Here is a 21,406-nt window from a genome sequence, read left to right on the forward strand (position 1 = left end):
TCCTGCTCCATCTTACATTATCTTTCAACACACTCTGCTACTGGGGCCACTTTTCTTTGTGAATCCCCTTAAGTTGCTGAATTTAGAGGAATTCTAGCAGATGTGTCAAGAATAATGGTAAAAATGAACTTTTTGATAAATACTGTTAATATCTCGCATAGAGTTGATACATATTAACTTAGCCCGACAGATTGATAATAAAATCTTCTGACTTGCAGTCTGAAGTCAGAAAAATGCAAAACTTTCTTCATTTTTTCTGCTACTTCTGCCAATCTGAGAAAAATAGCAGAAAGAAAATCACTACAATGGAGGTTAAAGCCAATCGTGTAAAGTCAAGATTATTTTAGGTTCTGAAAAGTATCTGATTAGGCATTATTGTTTTCTATAGTCTGCAGCACAATAGAACTGTGATCATTGTAAATAAATATTTTGCTTTGCATGTTCCTTAAAAGCTGCAAATCAACTGCCACGCTTACTTTTCCCCTCTGAATTGTGAAATGTTATGTGTGGGTTCAAAGCTTCAAACAATCAAAGGCAAAAATGCAGAGATGAGTGCCAATTTCCCATGCCTGTTACTAAGCAAATATTTTATGACAAAACAGAAAATAATCAAGGTGGTTGAAGGGAATAAGGAAAGATTTTAGTAACACGGTAAAAGGACAGAATATAAAGCATACAAGAAAATTTACACCACTACCTTAACCCACCTCCCCCCCACACACACACATATTTTGAATATCCCAGTGGAAGTCTTTACAAGATTACTTTTCTATAACTGAAATAAGCAAGAGACAGTCAGAGCCTGTTTCTTTGTACTCATGAGAATAATTTATCATGATCTAACAGAATACTAATGTAAAAAATATGAGTAGACCTGATATTGTGAGAAGAATGCAGACTTCCAAACTGCAAATAACTGAAAAAAAAGAGGACATGGACAGAATCCAACGCTTCACAGCTTGAGAGACTGAGATGCAAAGTTTTTACAAGCTGAGTTGTAAAGCACCTGGTTAATTATGAGAGGAGAAAGAAATGATTTTCTGTTGTTGTTGTTTCTTTAAATATTGTCAGAGCTTTTAATACATACACACTTAGAAAATATTGTTATTGCCTGCTTCCCCTTTGTTTCAATTTTCTTATGCATTTCTGAAAAGAATTTCCATGCTGTAAGCAAAACTTTAATGGACACGTTAATACAAATTATACAGATGGGTGAGCTAAGGATTTATTAGAAACTCCAACTGTTAAATTTCCTTTGAAGTGTACAGATTCTGCACATCCACACTATAAACTCAGAGGTGAAGTGATAAATTTTGTAAATTGAAACCATAAGACTCATTGAGCTCCCAGTTATTTAAATGGCTGCTCAAGGGATTTAGGACAGCAATCGATTAGTTTATGAAAGAAAGATGGCACATTTACTTAGGATACTTAGGGAATCTAACTGTGCTCCAGGATTTCGCTTTGTCATAGCTGAAACTCACACCTTTACAGTGTGAGTGTATCAGCAGAGAACTGTCCAGAATCCATCATTCCTCTTCACACTCAACTGTTTCTTTCCAATTTAAACTGTATTTGCTATAGCTTTGATGCTATCAAAGTTTTGAATTCTCCTTGAGATCCACAATAAGATGCTTTGTTGATCGTAAATAGAAAACATAAAAGAATATTATTAATGTAATTATCAAACTTATCATGAATGTGAAAAACAAACAAACAAAAAACCCTCTTCAATAAAACCTACTTAAAAAGATTAAAGATTCCCAAGAGACTCTGAGACATTTATGTGTTTTGATCTGAAAAGAAATGTAAAGCAATACTAATGACAGCAAATCACAGCATATATGAACAACTCATTGTCTCTAAGAGAGTATTGAATGAAACAGAGAGAAACAGCATACAAAGCTCTGCCCATCAAAGGTAACTCCTGAAATCTAGGACAAAACCATGTAGATACATTTGACTTCTTTGTTATTGTAAACTGTGCTCAGCAAACAGGACTGTTGTGCTTTGTGGTTTATTAGGACTGTGAATTGATGCCAGCCTTGTTTCTAGCCAAAAAGCTTTCCAAGGAAAGAAATGTCAAGAAAAATAAAGTTTTGAGGATGAAAAATGAAATTCACGTCCAGAAAGTAGAGGGGAAGCACTAAGAAGAGAACTGCCTCTGAAAAAGAAAACAAAAAAATATTACCATAGGCAAAAAACAGAGCCAGCAGTGACAGGAAGCTATGGGAGGAAATTAAAAGAAACAAGAAAAAGGAAGGGGGATTGTGAAATTGAAGGGGAAACGGAACAGCAGGAGCAAGGACCAGGGGAAGAAAAATGGGATCTTAGCTGCCAAAACATTCATCGAAACCAAGCCTTGCTCTCATCTGCTTATTTATATCAGCCTTCAGAAAACTTGGGATTAAATGCCCTGCTTAACTAAATTAAGTTTCTGTATTTTTCATATGGTTGTTGATACTCCAACATACCTAATGCTAACAAAGACATTGACCAATTGAAGTATAATGTCAGGTCGTTACTTCTGATAGTAAAGGATTTTAAAAAGCTGCATCTGGAGATTATGAAAGTATTTATAAGCAATTAATGTCATATTTTGTATTAAATATTGTATTAAATCAAACTGCATGAATATGCAATGCAATATGTTTTCTCATCACTTCTGAAATTCCTTAACAGGTAATTTCTGTGAAAGAATTATTTTAATCATTACTTATTAAATAATATTCACCAATTATTGCCAGAAATATCGTCAAAGTGTTAGCTATTAAAAAATTTATCTTTCTTTGAAGGATATTCCTTATGTAAAAGGGCACAGTAAGAAAAAACCTGCAAAGCTGATTGAAACTCAACACATGCATACAAAAGTATACAGAAGAAAAAAAAGACCCTCATCTTCGAAAATGATATTATTCTAGTTTCTAGAGATATCAAAACTTCCTTCAAGCTTATCAATTTACAGGTGGGCAAATTTTACCTTATTTTATGCCAAGCCTTCATGTGTACAAAGCATCTAAATGCACACATGCACACTTAAACTCAAGGTAGACTGCATTTAAATCCATTTTATTTGAAGCTGGGGTGTGGAGTTATGTTCAGAAACATAACTCCACAGAGCAATAAAGGAAAAGCTATTGCTCTTATTACTATAATTAAACTATCATGACTGCCAACAATATTTTTTTCCATTTTTATATAGCCTGTAAAGGTTAAAAAGAAGAATAGAATCTTGTTTTATAGGTAAAGGAAAGCTTTAAAGCAATAATTTATTGAAATAAATCATTTAGGTAAATATATACATGGCAGAAATAGATTCAGAAGACAGAGGAGAGATGAAATTAAAAAAACAATGCAGAAATGACAATTTTTTATACAGAGCTCAAAGGAATTATGAAGTCAAACTTTATGTAGGTAATACGCTTTTATTTACAATCCTTTCCTTTGTGCCTTATAAGCACCACTTGCAGCACCACTGCTCTTAATCACTTTGGTCAATGATTTGCTTGGCTTCTCAGGCTGTACATTCTACCAGAAAGGAAAAAGAACTTGCAAAATCCACTCTGAGCAAAAGCCATGAAACATTTTCATGTAGTAACATCAATCTGCACTCAAGTAGTCTTTTATTATGTTTAGATATGTGATACAAAGGATTATTTTGTCACAAACTAGGAGTCAAGAGAGGCTGATTTTGGAGGAGAACAGGAGGAAGGCAGACTGCATGAATGAAGGATCATGGTGCAACGTTAGAGGAATCTCATCTGAAAATGACGTAGGATTCTGTTATCACAAGGTTTAAGTAGTATAAACTTTGTGGTATAAGATAAAGTATAGATGTTTTGCTCCAACATGAATCTCCATCTGGGCTGTTCACTGACATTAAACAGACATTTCTATTTTACAGGAGACTATGACTGCCTGATAAGAGAGACATGACCTTTCCTTTTCCTCTCTCTTTTCCTCAACAAAAATGGTCTACTTCAAAATGTCATGGAAGTGTAAGAACTTAATCTTAAACATGTCACAGGACCAACAGATTCATTACCAATGCAGTATCCTTTTTTGTCCATTTTTAACGTGTGATAAATAGCAAATGAACCTTTGATTTCCAAATTAAATAAGCTCTTGAGTTTACCCTTTAGTAAAAGTACAGAATGTAAATAACAGTATTAGAAGAACTGTGGATTTATGTTTTTTATGTATTTAGGTTTTCAAACTAAATTTAAATCATCTTCCCAGCTCTAAAGTATGCATTCAATAAGCTATTTTCTTTGAAAAAGTATCACATTTTGGACGAAATGACTCAACTAGGAAGACTGTGATTTTTTACTATATGTTTTGCACTCATGTTCTACCAAAAAAGTAGTAAAGGCTTCTCAACAGTGGCTCTGAATCCCTTTAAAATTTAACAAAGGAGTAGATAGTAATCAGAACTAATGCTCATCAGTTCAGAATGAACACTGCAGTTTATTAGTTCTTCCCAGAATGAGATTCTAAAGGCACTTTTTTGCTGCAGACTCTTAATAGCAGGGTGCTTATAGATGTATGAACAAGTCCCGTTTGCAGACTGGAAGAGTGAAGGAAAAAATCGTAGTGTGGTGAGTCCCATGCAGTTCTCTATATAAAACCTTTTTTCTTCCATATCTTATTATGTATTATTAAAAAATGCTTTCCCTCTAATTTAAGCCCTGTAACTAGACAGAACTGGAAGATATTAAACTTATTTGTTCATTTACCATCTCTTAATGACAGCCTGTATTTTGCTGAGTTCCTATTTATACAGTCAAGTTTAAAGAATTTTACTTGAGCCCTCCACATACATAGTCTGGAAAGATCCTTCTACATTTTCTCATGACTTTGAAATACCTTCTCCTTTAGGATAGAAGTAATTTGAATTCATTTTGGGAAGAAAGTGGACATATAAATTTGCATGAAGAACAGATAATTCATTTGATTTTCCAGTCGGATTTTCTTTTGGAAATGGTGCTATTAAGAAAAGTAGAATTCTTCACTTTCATTTCCCAGTAAGTCTTTATTAAAATATAGCTATAATAGAAGTATTTTAATTGGCTTCATATGACGTAGAAATGTGGCATTATTACAGGTACTACCTGTTCAAAATGGATCAATGGATTATCTAAAATGTTAAGTAAGTTATAGTGAAGACTCAATCTTGCAATATGTGTAATGCCCTCTTCTTCAACCCAGACAGTCTTATCTTCCAATGACTTTAAAAAAGGTTGAGAGAACTCAGTAATTTCTAAGATTGAATCTAAAATGTACATAATCGACCACAAATTTGTGAAACAGTAGAGTTCAAGGACATGACATAATCTCACAGATGTGACACATCAACTTTTTAACACCCCTTAATTACTAAATGCAAGCAATTCAATAACATCAGAGAAAGATATAAAGAATGTTCTGTATTTCATAGCCTAATTTAATCCACTTCTTTTTGAATTTCTTTTGAAACTGTTCAAAGCTTGGACATGGAACTGAGACTCTTAAGTATTGCTCTAACTTTTAGTGGGAGCGATACATAATCAAAAACCCTTAGAAGAAGCAGCTTTACATCTCATTTTAAGGTGCAACACAGCAGAGACCGTGACCTAATGCCTGAGCTTGCTACAGCAAACTAGAAATTAACAACTCATACTGAGCGGGCTGTCAGTGATTTGCAAACAGTCAAGTGACATGATTTCTGACGCCCTCTTGATGCAATGCTGCGCTGGGCTGCTTCACAGTTGAAGCTTTAAGGCATGCAGCATGGTGATATAATTGCACAGAATGTGGGAAAATACATGGGAAGGCATTACTGGCCGGTAAAACATTGTTATGCAGTGGAACACATCCAACTTTTAAAAAAGCCTGGTTTATTTATGTGCCATCCTGCAAATTCAATTACAGTATTGAAAATTAGCTACAGGTTTTCTACTTAAAAGTGCTTGTACTCATTTTAGTATAGACTTCTTTCTGTCTCTATGCTTAAATTATTCCATTAAACATAGGAGCACAGTGACAACCTTCTATAGTCGCAAATTCTGCTCAGTGCTATCCTACCATGGACTGGTCAGACTAACAGAGTACGGAGTTCATCTTCTCTGAAACATGGATACCATTAACTTTGTGAAAAATGTCAAAGAAAGAAGAGGCAGCTACTGCTATATATTTACGTGACGTAGATTTCACTTAAAATTGTATTTGGTCGGGGTGAAGAGTGTCTACACGATCTGTAAAGTGTCTAAAGAAACATCTATGGGAATTATCTTTAAATACTAATATATTGCCTTTGAAAAGTTCACAATCTATTTTTGCAAAAGGAAACACAAGTCAATTTCTTCCTTCTTCCCACAATATTTTGAAATTTAATAGATCTTTTAAATAGTAAAGTAAAATTAGGAGAAGAGGGAATTTACAGTAGTGGTTTACTGTTTTTTTTTCAGTCATTTTGGAAAAGGACATAAAGCAAATATAATGTTGGATAAAATGTCTACTTCTGTAAATGAATATGTACAGTTAAGAACTGTCACAGTTAAAAAAATATGTGACATCACCTCTACGAGCTCAGATAAAATCTGAAGCTCTGCGGCCAGTTTCCTCATTCTTATACACTTTTCCTGGCCTTACTGCCCTATACCAGCTTGGAGTAGATTTTGTTGTAGAGACTTATTAGACAAAGAAGAGATAAGCATGCTAACGAAGCTGTCATTGTATGTATTATAAACTAAGCTTGTAATGGGATTATTCTTTGGAAAATTTGTTAAAGAAATGAAGTTTGTGGTGCAGCAAGCTTGGAGAAAATTAATGAATTCACAGATGTTCACCTTAATGAACAACAGATTGAGAATATATTATTAAATTCAAAAGGAAAACTTTGCATATGTTGTCAAAATTAGGTTTTGATCTTTACAAGCGTTGTGCTCATGTGAATAATCAATTAATAATTGATTAAAAGCTTCCTCAAAATTTATCATGTCTGTACACTTTATTATTTATTTAATTCCTCATGAGAACTCAATAGATCAACGTGTGAATGGTTTCCTCCTGGGTACCTTAAGATATAATATGTATCTCTGACTGAAAAAGTTCCATTAGAGTGGTTAAGAACTCGTCATATCACCATGGCTAAGCAATAAAAACCTTCATAGCACAAGAACCTTTTTTCAGAAAGATTTTTCCATTTTCTCCATGCTTATGCTAAGCAGCAGATGCACCAGCAAGCGTTCTCTCAACGTGATAGACAGGGGTTTTGGGTTACTGTAACAGAGACAAGGCTAATGCAGGTCACTCGTCTTACAGAACAGGAGGTGGGGAAGCCGGCAGGGAAGCATGGCCTGCTCCCAGCTCTCACATAAAGCCCATGCTTCAATCCTTTTGCTCCTGCTAAAAGGCCATCTAACTGGTAAGTTAGAAAATGTGACAGTAGTGCTATGTATAGGTGCAGTTTATGGCCTTGTAACTTAAGGAATGAAAACAAGGTGCAAACCAGCTCTATAGAGCTACTTTGCATTTAATCCTCAAATTATTTAAAATTCAAGGGTGAAAGAAAACCTCTAACAAACAAGGAAAGGATCTTATCATGTCAATATTTCTCCGTAAACTGCAGTCTGGACTTTGGGCCAATCTTGTAAGCAATGCCATATTAAATTAACAGCAACAAACATCATGGAGCTTAACGAGCTCCCTGTGGATGGTGGTGAGGAATTCGCTGGATCCTTCCTGCTGACAGCGTGCAATGCCTCAGACAATAACAACTTGTGCTATTTCAGTGGATTAGTTATTCATATCAGCATCCTGAGTGTTCAGCCATGCAGGACAGCAAGACATGATGAGCAAACATTTTTCACTAAATAATTAGATCTTTGTTACAACAAGAAATGATATCTCTTATATGGCTTTTGCCCTGCCCTATAAAGTGAGCATGGTATTTACTACTGAACATAAAAGAGGAAACCAGAGAGCAAAATCAGTTCTCTGTTTTCACCAATAAAGGTGCAGTAAAATGATGGTGAAAAAGAGGCACAAACAATTTTGCACCTATGTGTTTATGTTAGTTTTCTTAGGTTTGTTTCACATTAGTTACCACAACACATTTTAAATCCTTAGAAATAAACCTTACTGGAGGGAGTCTGGCTTTGGTGCCTACAGGTATTAACCCACAGCACTTATATATAATAAATGCATTGACATTTGTTTCTATAAATTCTGGATACGTAACGTTCAACAATATTATGAAAGTACAGAATAAATACATCAGTTTTTTTTAAGTCCATACATAACTAGCCTGCATTCATGTATCTTGCTGCCAATAACTCAGTGCACAAACAAGAATGCAGCCTAAATTGCAGCCTAAATGCTGTTTTATAACTGGATCAGATACCAGAAGTTGTTGCAGTGAACAAACAAATCAAACGTAATGACAGACAAGACTACAGTAGACCACGTGGAAGAAAGTACCTGAACTGCAACAAGAGAGGCAAATTACAAAGAAAATTCTATATTCAAAGCTACAAAAAAAAAAAAAAAAAAAAAAAAGAGAAAAATTCTCCTGAAATATTCTTCAACTATCTCATCTTTTTGACAGTCAAAATATGAAATATTGCTCACTTACTCACAAGATTTAACACCATAAACACTAAGCAGGTCCAGCATGGAGCAAAGTGCAAGGGAAATGGCAGAGGAGCCTGTACATTTGCAGAGTCCTGCTCTGAGATCTGGCCATCCTCTACAATGTAGTTGAAGATGGCACTTTCAGACTGACACCACCCACAGCACCTCAACACATTTAACTCAGTGTAGAGGCTCAAAGGAAATCGTCAGCAAATTCTACTGGGACAACTAGGAAATGACTCTCATTAGCAGCCTGTCCAACCCCCCTCCTAGAAGATACTGCTCTGCAGACCCACCGCAAGATCACCGGGCAGCCTCTGCTAATGCAGCTCACAGGCCAGTGGCTAAAAGGGAACACGTTTTTTTTATCCAGCTAGATACTTGAGTGCCTGCAACTTCTGCAGGAACATTACTTTCACAGAAGGTGTTCAGCTGCCTCGGGACAAGGCTGAGAGAGAACTGCTCACATTATTCACTTAACAGAAGTTGGAGTTCATTACCTCTCCTAGCCAAATGTGGTAAATTTTAAATGAATGATTTCGAAGGATTCCAAAACTAAAAAGTGTGGAATAATCTGATGTTTCTTGGCAAAATCTTTGCTATTATAGAATTAATTATGGATTGTCAGCACTAATCTATGAGAAAAAGTTGTGAGATAATGTTTTAGATTTATAGCCCTGTATGTATTCACAAGCTATAAAGTGAATTCATGCCACCGTAAAACCAGCTAAAAGTCTCCACAGAAAATCAAAGCCATTTTGCCAAGACTTAAATAGCACAGCTTAGTTTCCAAGGGATAATGGAGTTTTCTATACCTGTTATCTTTCATTCAAATTCCAAATTTTTCAAAAGTTAATATAAGTCTAAAATGATTTCCAGGTTTACTTTAGATGAGCCGGTTTTTAATACCAGTACTTTAACTTAAAGCTGTAGAAGCTCATCCAGAACATATAACAAATCTATTCTTCACATATTGACTCATTTAAAAAAAATTCCAGATAAGGGCACAATATAACAAACCTTTCATCTCTAAAATAATAATTTCAAACTTGGCAAGAAAAGGCTATCTTGTTCAGATGCAAATATACCAAAACCTAGACAAATGGAAAATGAAATAATGTACTTTGAGAGGGCTGATAACGGAGCTTATAACAAAGCATTATTTTTCACCTGGCTTGGGCAGATTAGACAATACGTTAGACAAATTCAAATGTGTATTAACTTGTAATGGAAAATACCAAGATACTCCATGAGATGCAAGAAAAACACTGAGATAAGCTGATTTCATCTGTCTAAATTTGAAAAAGGTTTAGAATAGTTCATAGAACCATAGAATGTCCTGAGTTGGAAAGGACCCACAAGGATCATCAAATCCAACTTCCAGCTGCACACAGCTCCACATAAAAATTAAACCATTTACAGTGCATTTAGAAACTGGCCACCAGAGACAGTTGTTTAATAGTTTTATTAATTCTGTTTGTTTATTGTGAGTCCTCAACCAAACTGAATATTATTTTCTGCGAGACGTCCTAACAAAGTTAATCCTCAGATGTGTAGCAAATAATTGAAAAGTTACACAGATGAGAATTGGGTAACTCTTCACTTGGTTAGCAGACTTACACATCTAAGCAGAGATTTCCTCTACTTATTTAGATTGAAAAGAATTTAATTCTGAAACAAAGTGCAACTGCAATGCAAAGTAGTTTATTGAAACAAAAGAAGTAACTGTAACTATGAAAAAGTGTAAATTTGGGCTATGTAAATATAACCTTTTCCTGTGAAGGTGAATGTTTTCTGAAATAGATGTGATCTTAAAGACAGCAGTGGAATGCTGAAGCAATGTACTAAAGCTAAGTGAAAGAAAATTAAAGCTTTATAACAGAAGAGCCACTCTTCTACGAAAACAGTAATATTTACCAGAGATATCACTCTCACACAACTACTTCTATTATCTTTTGCCAGTTCAAAACTACTTTTAGACATAAGAATAAAAAGAATAAAGATGCTGAGTATTGAACAGATGAGTCTAGACAATAGACAAGCAAGCCATTAACTTCTTTTGAGGGACCTGATGAGATTATGTGATACAGTACCTGAATTTACTTTTCCTAGGAAACAGATAGATAGTGAAGTCAGCAAATAATTTAGACAATATCCAGCTTTTGGAAGCCTAGTCAGGAGAAAATTTCTCTTATATATATATATATATATATATATATAATAAGAATGTCTCTATTCACTTTATGGATTTGAATATAAAAGGTAGCATTAGAATGAATATCATCTTTCTACTAGTTCCCAAGAATTCCCAAAGAATAAACTTATTAATAACATCAAATCAGACAATATTTTATTCTTTTAAATACAATATTTTTCTTAAATCTGAAGAACAGATGAACTACGGCATTTTATTCCACTGTTTGTATGAGTTAGTACTTCTTTGTCACCCAGAGTATTATTACTGGAAGCCAGAGAGCAACGCAGAGACATACAAGGACATGAAAGCACTTTATACGTTTTTCAAAACTATGATTTGTTGTATACCTAACATGCAAGACTACAAATGCAATGTGCTTGCAAACACTGTTTTTCTTGAGGAAAATTTGACTGATATTTATATCCCTAGAAGACAGCTTTCACCTGTTTACATATAATCTGCTTGCAAAAACAAAATTCCAAACAGACTGGGGATGGAAAGTAAACGGACTGTCCTGATAGTTAATTACAATAAATAAATACATACATACGTTCATGCATACATTCATCTATTTATATTTGTCCCCATTTTTAGTGGTAAAGATTAAAAATCTGCAGACTGTAAATAATGCACAGTTTTGAATTTGTCATGAAATATAAATTAAAGAGTTACTACAGAATTCACGCACTTGGCAGATTCTAATTGAGGCACAGTCTGACCTTGGCAGTGCCCAGTACACTCTCAGTCATGTTTGGAGCAGCGGTTTGTCCCCCTCCACAGCAATTCAAAAAAGAACCATTACTCCTGCCAAATTTTAGTACAACTACATAATTACAGTTCCTAGACTAGAAGAAAAGCTAGAAGAAAAATCAGTCTTCTAAAATAATTATCTCCTTCCCCACTTCTGTTGTGCTTTTTTTTTTTTTTAGGTGTCCAACATCTAAATTAAAGGCAAGATTTTGTCTTCTAAACTTACAAGCATAAAACTATAAGGTGAACAAAAAAAAAAATAAAGCATTTATTTTACATTTGCACTCCTCAGAACACTTTCTGACAGATTTAATTTGAATACAAAGTTCTTATTATCTTAGATACACCTTTGCTGGCCAGTGTTTCTGTCAATCCAATAAGGTTTTTATAATGATACAATAATTGTAATGCTTGAGAGCATCCACAGGCAATAATCAACCTGTTGTAATGCAGGAAGGACCAAATGAGACAGCTCTACATTCTGGAAAGATCTTTAAATGTCACCTTTTATTCCAAAACAGATATTTGTTTTTCCCTAACTTAAAGACAGATACGCATATGTGTTTATAAGAAATCAGACAATATAGTAAATAAATATCTTTAGATTGAAAACAAAAAACAAACAAACAAAAAAAACATACTAAGAAGTCCCTTTTTTAAACAGAAAAGAAACCCAACAGCAAATCAATCATTTTATGACTCAGTTTCTTTCCACACTTGCAAGTATTATGTAAGTTCTTTATTCAAAAAAAAAAAAAAAATTTTCCCTACATTTATTAATAGCGTAGAAATTATGTGAGAGTAGTTTTGATATGTCTAAATCAAAGACATGATAAAAAAATTAACATTACAGCCAAAGTTCCATTTTCCACCTTTCTCGTTCAGATGTATGAGATATGTGAGATATGCAAAAGTTGTTTTGTTGTGTTCATGTGCCTCTTAGTTTACAAACTAACTCAATATAATCTGTTCACATCTTTCAAAGACTCATAAATACAAGCCCTAGACATAGATTTATTCAGTTATTGAGTAATATTAGGAAACCTTGAGGGCAATATAAAGCATTTCAAGACATGTTGCAGCAGGGTGCGTACATGCTTTGTACAGCAGTCCAGTGTGCAGCCAGCAGACTGCAACATCACAGATGAGAAATGAGAAATTTTGAGGGCAATTGAGCACAATGAATTTTCACAGTGGATCAACACAAAGTCATTTAGAATGGCTATTTCTGAAGCACTGATACAATGAACACATTTACAGTGTTCAGTGGCCCTAAAAATTCACCCTTTCACCTGTGGCATAGCTACAGTTGTGAGTTCTTAGCTAGTTTTTCATTTATATTTATATGCAGTAAGTGTAGCTATACATACCTATATATACATGTGCATACATTGAATGTACTAATAAACCTGTTGGCACACTATAAAACAAAACGTATTAAAGGAGAAAAACTTCACTGAACTTTAGAAACATTCCATCTGTAATGCAAACTTCAGGGCAAACAACATCTCAAGAATGCAAAATAACCCCACCAAAAACTAGTGAGCTCCAGAACTCTGATTATCATAAAGAAACTGAAACTATTACCTCCTCCAGGTCTTTCCTTGCAGGCAAAAAAAATCATAGAATCACAGAGCGGTCTGGGTTGGAAGAGACCTTTAAGGTCATCTAGATCCAACCCCTTCCTGATATAGGCAGGAACACCTCACACTAGACCAGGGTGCTCACAGCCGCACACAGCTTGGCCTTGAACACCTCCAGGGAGGGGGCATCCACAGCCTCTCTGGGCAAAAGGGACAAACTGAAGAGCAGGGTCACCATCAGCCAATTGTCCTCAGTTTTGACAAAATAAAGCCCAACTATGGTGAGAATTGCAAAACACGGTCTTTGCGCTTCCAGCAGTTTGCCTATTATAGTTTCCAGGACAGCACATTCAAGCTCACTGATAGACAAATTCTTATTTTTTCTTTCGATTTTTATGTCTGAAGTTATTTGGAGTCCTAAATAACAAGTATCAGATCTACAGCTTTCACCAGCGACTTCAACTGACCCATTTGTTGGTACAGGGCGTTTTAAGGACACTGTCTTTGCATCAAACTCTTGCTGTGGTCAATAGCTAATTATTCTATCTGCAGGCATGGCAGCTAACAAAAAGTGACACCGTCCCAGTATTTTTCAGCACATAATCTATGCTTCCATCCCCAGAAATAAACTGTTAAAGAAACCATCTTGTTTCTATTCCTGTGACCAATGGTGGTTATTTCTGAAATAGCAGTACACACTTCCTTAACAAGTTCTTTCCCCTTGTTTTGACTGCAGGATTTGTCACATACTTATTGCTTTTAGTAAGATTCAGTCAGATTAACTTTTTACCTGTGTAGAAGAATGCTGTCAGTGCTCTGTACCTTCAGCAGAATTTGACAATTAAGTATGGTAGACAGGAGAGACTCCAGGCCACTGTTTAGAGATTGTGCAGAATTTTGGCACATCTCTTTGCCATTTGAAGGAAAGAACTTGCTACCTTATGTAGGGGTTTCACAGCAGCCACAGGAATTTCTTTTCCAGCAACACAATGAAGAATGGATTGAAGTGCCATAATGCTGTCCAGAGCTAACACAATAGGTCCCAACACTTGTACTGAACTTGGTTCATATAAGAGAAGTCATAGAAGTTTATAGAAGCTACTTTGCACTTTCCATCAACTAAAAACAAAAACATCATTTCTTTACGAAGATAACTCATGTTTTATAGAACAAGCAGTTGTTAAAAAATAATAAACTTTGTGCCACATAAGGCAGCAAATGGCAGTCATGATAGTTTTAAGAGCAGGTGAATCCTCATTATTCTAATATTCTTTCCCTTATGACTTTCCCAGTCATCAGAACGTTGTTGATATGTCAAATTGTAATGACATGAACGTGTGACACCAAAAGATAACAGCTGGCAACAATAAAGGTTATTTTGCTAAAATAGGGAGCTAAAAAAGGGAATTTCAGCTTGAAAGCTACATGCTTGCACTATGATACCTATCTCTGGATTTCATAATACTAAGTAGTAATAAAAAATCCTGTTTTGTTGTTTGAAGTCTTTTGAGAAAGTGTTGCGATCCATGAAGAGTTACAGAGAATAATAATTCTGTAACCATTGATTTTCTACAGTTTTTTACATGAGGGGTGCTATCTAAAACCCTCTCCTTACAGAATTTTCTATGAGTAGAACCAGGAACAAAGCAGTAAGTAAACCTACTAAATCTTGCTTCAGTTCACAAGGCCGTTGCAATAGCTGCCAAAGGTATCTGAGGTATCACTGAGGTATCTCCTTATCTGCACAAGCCAGTTTATAAAGTCACTAAAGGCTCTCAAAGCCCAAAGTGTTTTCAGAACATTGATAGGTACTCACTCACTGCGTCCTTGTACATTTAATAGCCTGATGCAAGTCCTCAGTGCCAAGATAGAAATTAATCTGTGTGAATCTCAGAGATAGGCAAACACAGTCTGTCAGAGGCAATTGCAGTTAGGAATGGGAAAGCAGAACTTCATCCGCAAAGCTGTTAGCTCTTTGACTTTGCAGTTCGACGGCTGAAATACGATAGCGAACAGAGTTGAGGAAATACCAAGTGCATAGATTACGATGCTATCATTTGCAGCAAATGCAACACTTATTTCCACTGTCACCCCACTGCTATGAGGATAATTCAAAAGAGTTTATTTTTTGAATTTCTCTGAGAGAATTCTGAGATCTTAACAACTTTTACGAGAGTTTTTCTGGCCTGTTTTCTTTCATCTAATTGCTTTTTTTCACAGTGGCAAATGTCTGTCAATTTGTATGATATCTACAGGAAGAAATAGTAAAAAGAATCCTCAAATGAAAAGCTTTTTTATTTTCCCATTAACTACTTTTGTAGATGTTGAGTACATTTCTGATAAGGTTGATGAAAAGAAAAAAATCAGAATCAGAGAGTCATTTGGGTTGAAAGCAACCTCTGGAGCTCACCTTGTCCAACTCCCTGCTCAGAGTAAGTCCTCCTAGAATAGGCTCTCATGCAATACTCAGTTGGATTCTGAATGTCTCCAAGGATTGGGATTCCAGCATCTCTGGGAAATTGTTCTGACTGTTTGACCCCACCCATGGTGAAAATAATTCTCCTTTAATCTAGCCAGAATTTCCTACTTTGTAACCTGTTTCTGTTGCCCTTCATTCTACCACTTTCATTCTACACACTGCATCTTTGAGAAAAGGCTCCATCTTTTCTCTGTCCTTTTATCAGAAAACTGCAGATTGAAACAAAACACTCAACTCCTTCATGCAAAACAAATCCAACTGTCTCAGTCTCACAAGACAAGTTCATCACTTCACTGCCTATCTTAGTGGCCTCAGACTAACTCCCTTCAGTATGTCAGTGTCTGAGAGTCCAAACCTGCAGATAAGACACCAAATATGTCCCACATGCTGAATGGGGAAGAACACTTATTTATTTGTGTCTACAAACTGCACTCTTCCTAATGCAGCACAGAATGTTTATTAATATATATGTAGCATTTTGCGATTGAAAATTCCTCTCCCATCTTAAGGATCCTCCAAGCCGAGAAAAACAAAACAAAAAAGAACAAAAAGACCAACATATTCTAGTCTGAAACATGCTGTTTCCAGAATTCAGGTTCTGGAAACTTCTACTGTACAGGTCATTACATTAAAATAGAGTTCTCCTAGGAAGAGCTGACATAGAAAAAAATCTGAGAACACAAAAGAATGCACTGTGCAATGCTCTTCACAGCTCACTCCAGTCAGCAACCAAAGACATAACCTCAATAAATTCTTAATGTCTACAAATGCTTAAACTACAGATGTTCACAGACCATTAATATCTAACCTCCAGAATACTGTATCTGATAGTGTATGAACTTTGCAGAGTCAAATACAATATTTCCTATACTCAACAGAAACAGTAGAAGCAAGTACTGCAGATACTGTGACAAAAACAGTGAAAATACGGATCAGTTTAGGTGCCAAGATTCTAGCAATCTACACAAAATTTGTTTTAATATTTAATTATATTCCAAAAGTATTACAGAGACACATCTCTGAATCTGATACTATCATTTTTCTTTAAATTATTGCTCTAATTCTGAATTTCTGAACTTACTTTGTTGCAGTTGCACAGAAAAAAAGGATCATAAGATCTGTAAATCCTTTCTCCATACAGGGAAAAACAATTGTAAAACAGCTGTCCCTGTATGGGCCCTGTCAACTTAATGAATATAATATGAAAATTAAGATAAGATCTGTGATTCTCTTCAGACTCATCTCTTTTTCCAAAAAGTGATCCATCAGAAAAAAAGGGGTGAAGTGGTCCACTTGATTATGATCACTCTCAGGATGCTCTCTGTACTTCTCTGCAAGACCTCAAGAAGCTCCATAAATGGCCAGTAGGGTCATTCAATTGCAATTGGAATACAGTTCTACCACTGACTTATCTTTTTATCAGACTAATGACTATTTAAAGTACAAATTCTTTTGGGAAAAATTTTCTTTTGGAAAAATTTTTTACAGTTTTCACCGAGTTTATGGTTGTTTACAAGAAAGCATGAACAACTGCTCCTTCTCTGCTTCATCACAGTGTATTGTAACTGCACATTACTTCATAACATGATTCAGGTTTATCTGCTTTTTAGTAGCTTTATTAATAAAATTCTTTCAAAAGAAAAAAAACAGACTATAAACTTATGAAGTCTAAATCAACTGAAGAAACAAAACTGAAAAAGAAAGTTGAACTGAATTGTAAGCATCACTTGTTATGTTAACGTTACCTTTCTCCATAGCTGCTCCAATTAAATTGCAGGTCGGTAATCAAAAATAGTTAAGACTGTAATTTCAGTTGCTGATTTCAGTCAAATCTTCACATTAAAAGATATCTGCCAAATCTTTAGTTACAAACAATGCGCAGCAGGAGACATGCATCACAATGGACTGGAGTCCATGAAAGCAGGTAGATGCAAAGTAACAAGAACACCTTATTGCAGCTAGCAGCTTTTCTATTTATTCCTGGAGCACTCCTTTCCTCTTTCTGAGACTGTAACAGCAATAGTACCCACCTATCCTCCCCTGCACCTATTACACTTATCTTACACACAGGGGAAACAGGAAAGCTCAGCAGTTTGAGTGCCAGTGAGGGAGCGACATACAAAAACTGAACTATTTTTTATATTGCTATAAAAGCAGAAGACAATATAAAGGCAGTGCAATGCCAGCTAAACTGGCGTAGCTGACAGGTATATGGATTGAAAATATGCTGGCAATTAGAAACCTTGGCTAAAAAAAAAGCAAACATATACAACTTTCAAACTGTGCTGCTGTCTACACATTTCAGCAGTCTTTGAGCTCTAGCATTAGCCAGCAACTGGCAAGCAGGGAAAATCAGCCCTGGAAAGACCCTTGTTTCTCACGACTACTAACACCCTTAGTAGTACTGAATGGGGGCAAACACCTACTTCAGGGAGTTGATCATGAGCAGCAGGTCACAGAGGAAGGATTACGGACTCATAAGGAAGGCAGCAAGTATGGACATCAGGCCTTTTGTGCTACCAAAGCAGCCTTTATGAGAAGAGCTCTTGCTCTGCTTGGGCAAAGTGCTCAAGCACCAGCTGCAGTGCTCTGATCCTGCTGGATCCCTCCTAGCTGCTCACCAGCCAGAGCCTGGACATCCTGCAGATGTCTGCTCACATACACAAACAAGGAGGAGCTGCAGGCCCAGCCTGTCCTCTGCGCCTGCAGATATAAGCTCTGATGGAGTATATCAGAAGTTTTTTGCAAAACTTCTTCTGTTTCAATATTTTTCCAAACAGGCAGCCAGGGGATTGAATGTGGCTTTGGAGGCTTCCGAGGCCAAGGAAACAGCTGATTCAGTCAGGATCTTGGGGGCATTCTGTACATTGTGAGGCTGAGGTTTTATTTCCTCCTCTGGTAATTTGTCAAACATACTGTTATAAAGAGAATCAAAAACTGTCAGACAAATACAGAAAAGCTTTGAAACCTTTTATGATAACGCAGAAGTAACAAGTACAGTTACAACAGTTGCATGCACAACTGTGTTTCCAAGGCAACAACTCACAATCCTTACAGTTATAAAAAGTCCTATACACCATGGGGGAGTTGTGAAATTAGGGAGAATCCAGCTAAAATAGAATATAGAAAAATAGACTAAAACAGGGAAGCTGCAGGAACACTGAAATTATGAAACTCATGCTGCTTCTAACAGCTGGAGCCTGACAGAGCCTTAGCTGTGTTTTGGTGAAGTCTTGGCCTCCAGCTCTGTCATACAGCTTCTCCTTTGTCCCTTAGGTTGCACATTGCTCATCCACTGGGGGCACAGGAAAAATATATATATATTAGCCAAAAATTGGCAGAGCTTTTACTGACACTCCACTTACTTGCAGAGTAAAGGCACAATCCTGCCCATGTTATTTTCTGGCTTAAGCAAGCGTGTCGCCTATTAGCAAAGCAGTGCACTGTGATAAGCAAATTCTTCACGACCACTTCAAATAAGGAGAAAAATATCCATTACTTTCTTTTTAGTATTATTGTAATGCTTATGCAACAATAAAATGTTAAACCTTAGGATTTACAAGCAGTGTTTGTTAACATGCTAAATTCTTCAAAAACAACTGCCAAGTTTGCATACAGAACTACTTCAGCTTTTGAAAAGCCACAGCTGTCCAATCTGCACCACCTGACCAGTGAGAGAACCTGGGACATGCTCTGAAAGAGCTGCCTGTGAGATTCCTATCAAGCACTTGGACTCATTTCTCATTCTGTGCTTAGCTGCAACTACAGGGTAAGCCAGCTTTGTAGCAGGGCCGCATTTGAAGCAGTGCAGATGCCTCACAGATTCACTGGATTATATTTTATATAATCAGACATGTTTGTGTGTACAGTGAGATCAGAGAAAAATAAAACATGTTAAAAACATGCAATCAAACACCATTGTTTTTGAAGATGTAATCTGGTCATTTTACTGCCCTAAAGACTTTGCAAGTATTTTAACACACGAATTATTGATTGCCATTAGTGTATGCTAAGTTTAGTGTTACTTTGGTCCGTAATTTTTGCTTACTTCCACTTATTTTCAGTTTTACATTTTCTAAATACTGTCAAGTGGGCCGGCTGGCTGGCTGGGCTCTCTTCCTGTTGGTTAGCAGCTTGGCTCTGTGCAACGTTTGACCAACGCACTCTGCAGTGCATGGATCCCAAACCTCCGAAAGCAGAGGCACTGCCATCCACCTGCCTCTGAACTCTGCACAACTTCCAGGTTTTTCTTCCTTTCTCTGGAGAAATTAACTGCTATTGGTGCTAGTAAGATGTGCTCAGAGATGGGAATATACTGAATGGTATTTGCAGCCCCTGCACTATTCCTATATTATTAGCCTCACTGTGTCTCCTCAGCACACATATTGGTAGAATGTTTTGGCAATTTCTAATAATAAAATTTATATTAAAAATGTGCATTTACAATAAATAGCTACATTGAAAGGTTCAAGACATTTTAATACATATATAGCACCTGAATTTCAAATTACAGAAGTCTATATTTTCTGCAAATATTTCCTGCAACAGTATATCAAGAGCAAAAATGTTGCAGAGTCTATATGATAGCTGATGTATGGGTAGTCATTAAGAATTTCTGTATTTGCAGACAACTGGCATTTATCTTCCTCCTAAAGCATCTGAATTTGCCATGTGAGGATTAGTGAGGTACAAAACCAAGTTACAGAATTTAGTAGCTATTTCATTACCAACCACAGTAGTTGGTGTATTGAGAAAAATATCCTGGACAGGTAATCAGGCACTGAGTAGAAGTACATAACAGCAAATGGGAATCTCCCCTGTCACATGAAGCCAGGAGAATACAACTGAAATCAACAGAGTTATTTTTCACTTATGGAGAAATAAAGGCACACGTTTGCCAAGTGCTTCTGCAGAACCAATGGCTTTGTTTTTGTGTCATTGATTCAGCTGTTTCTTGAATCTCTTCAATTCTTTTTCTCTGAATTCAGGACATTAGCCAGGACATTTTAATGGCGAGCGGAAGATTACAAATATTAAGTCTGAATACAATTTGCATTTATTGCATGTAGCCAAGCTTCCAGCAAAATCTCAGCACTCCCTTCCGTTCACAGCATCACTTCCCACTGCTCACTTGGCCTCAGGACACACAGACACTGCAACTTCATGATTGTGCAGCACACTTCCCCCACCAAGTAGCATTTCTTTCAGAGGCGCTGATCAAAGACTAAATGACAAACTCCATACCCTGATGCTTTTTCCTTCTTTTATCAAGTTGGTATAAATAAGAGATGACTACAAACATCTCTGCTGACACACCTGGGGAATTTTTAGATCATGATCATTGTTTTTCTGCTTTGTTATTTATGTGAGTAAAAACAGATTTTGATTGTGAGGTAAACTTTACAAAGATGGCTTTAGATTGACTAATGTGAGCTGTGATCTCTTCCATACTTTATTTCTGTTAACATGCATTTTCATTTTACCACTGGTATCTGAGCCACAAGGAATGATTCATGACTTCAGGAATCATGAAAGGGGCACAACTCAGGCCAGTGCTTGCAGTCTACTGAAGCATTCATATTTTGATGGTTAAAAACCTTGAGGGGGATTCTCACTGCTGTAATTATTAAATATACTTATTTCAGAGAGTAAGCAGAAAAGCAGCACAATGTATATATGCTCTGTTGAAAAGAACTAATTTTCACCAGCTAATTAAGTGGCTAGTGAATTTTAATGCTTTGTGAAGCATTAATCAGTCATTTCTATTAAAATATTGAAGATAGG

At 36.1% G+C, this 21,406-nt stretch overlaps 1 protein-coding gene across 4 annotated transcripts in view; it reads right to left on the bottom strand.

The window, feature by feature from the left end:
• Positions 1 to 21,406, bottom strand: part of PCDH11X (protocadherin 11 X-linked) — a 395,938-nt gene that overhangs the window by 153,723 nt on the left and 220,809 nt on the right. The window contains exon 5 of one of the 4 annotated variants that reach the window (XM_065729490.1): positions 3,933 to 3,960. The exons of the other annotated variants lie outside the window; for them this stretch is intronic. Coding sequence (XP_065585562.1) covers positions 3,933 to 3,960 — 28 coding nt within the window. The remainder of the gene's footprint in view (positions 1 to 3,932; positions 3,961 to 21,406) is intronic. 4 annotated transcript variants of the gene reach the window in all.

This window comes from Cyrtonyx montezumae, unplaced genomic scaffold (assembly GCF_038088225.1).
Source record: "Cyrtonyx montezumae isolate F1298 unplaced genomic scaffold, pur_monq_1.0 scaffold_11, whole genome shotgun sequence".
Classification (NCBI taxonomy): Eukaryota; Metazoa; Chordata; class Aves; order Galliformes; family Odontophoridae; genus Cyrtonyx; species Cyrtonyx montezumae.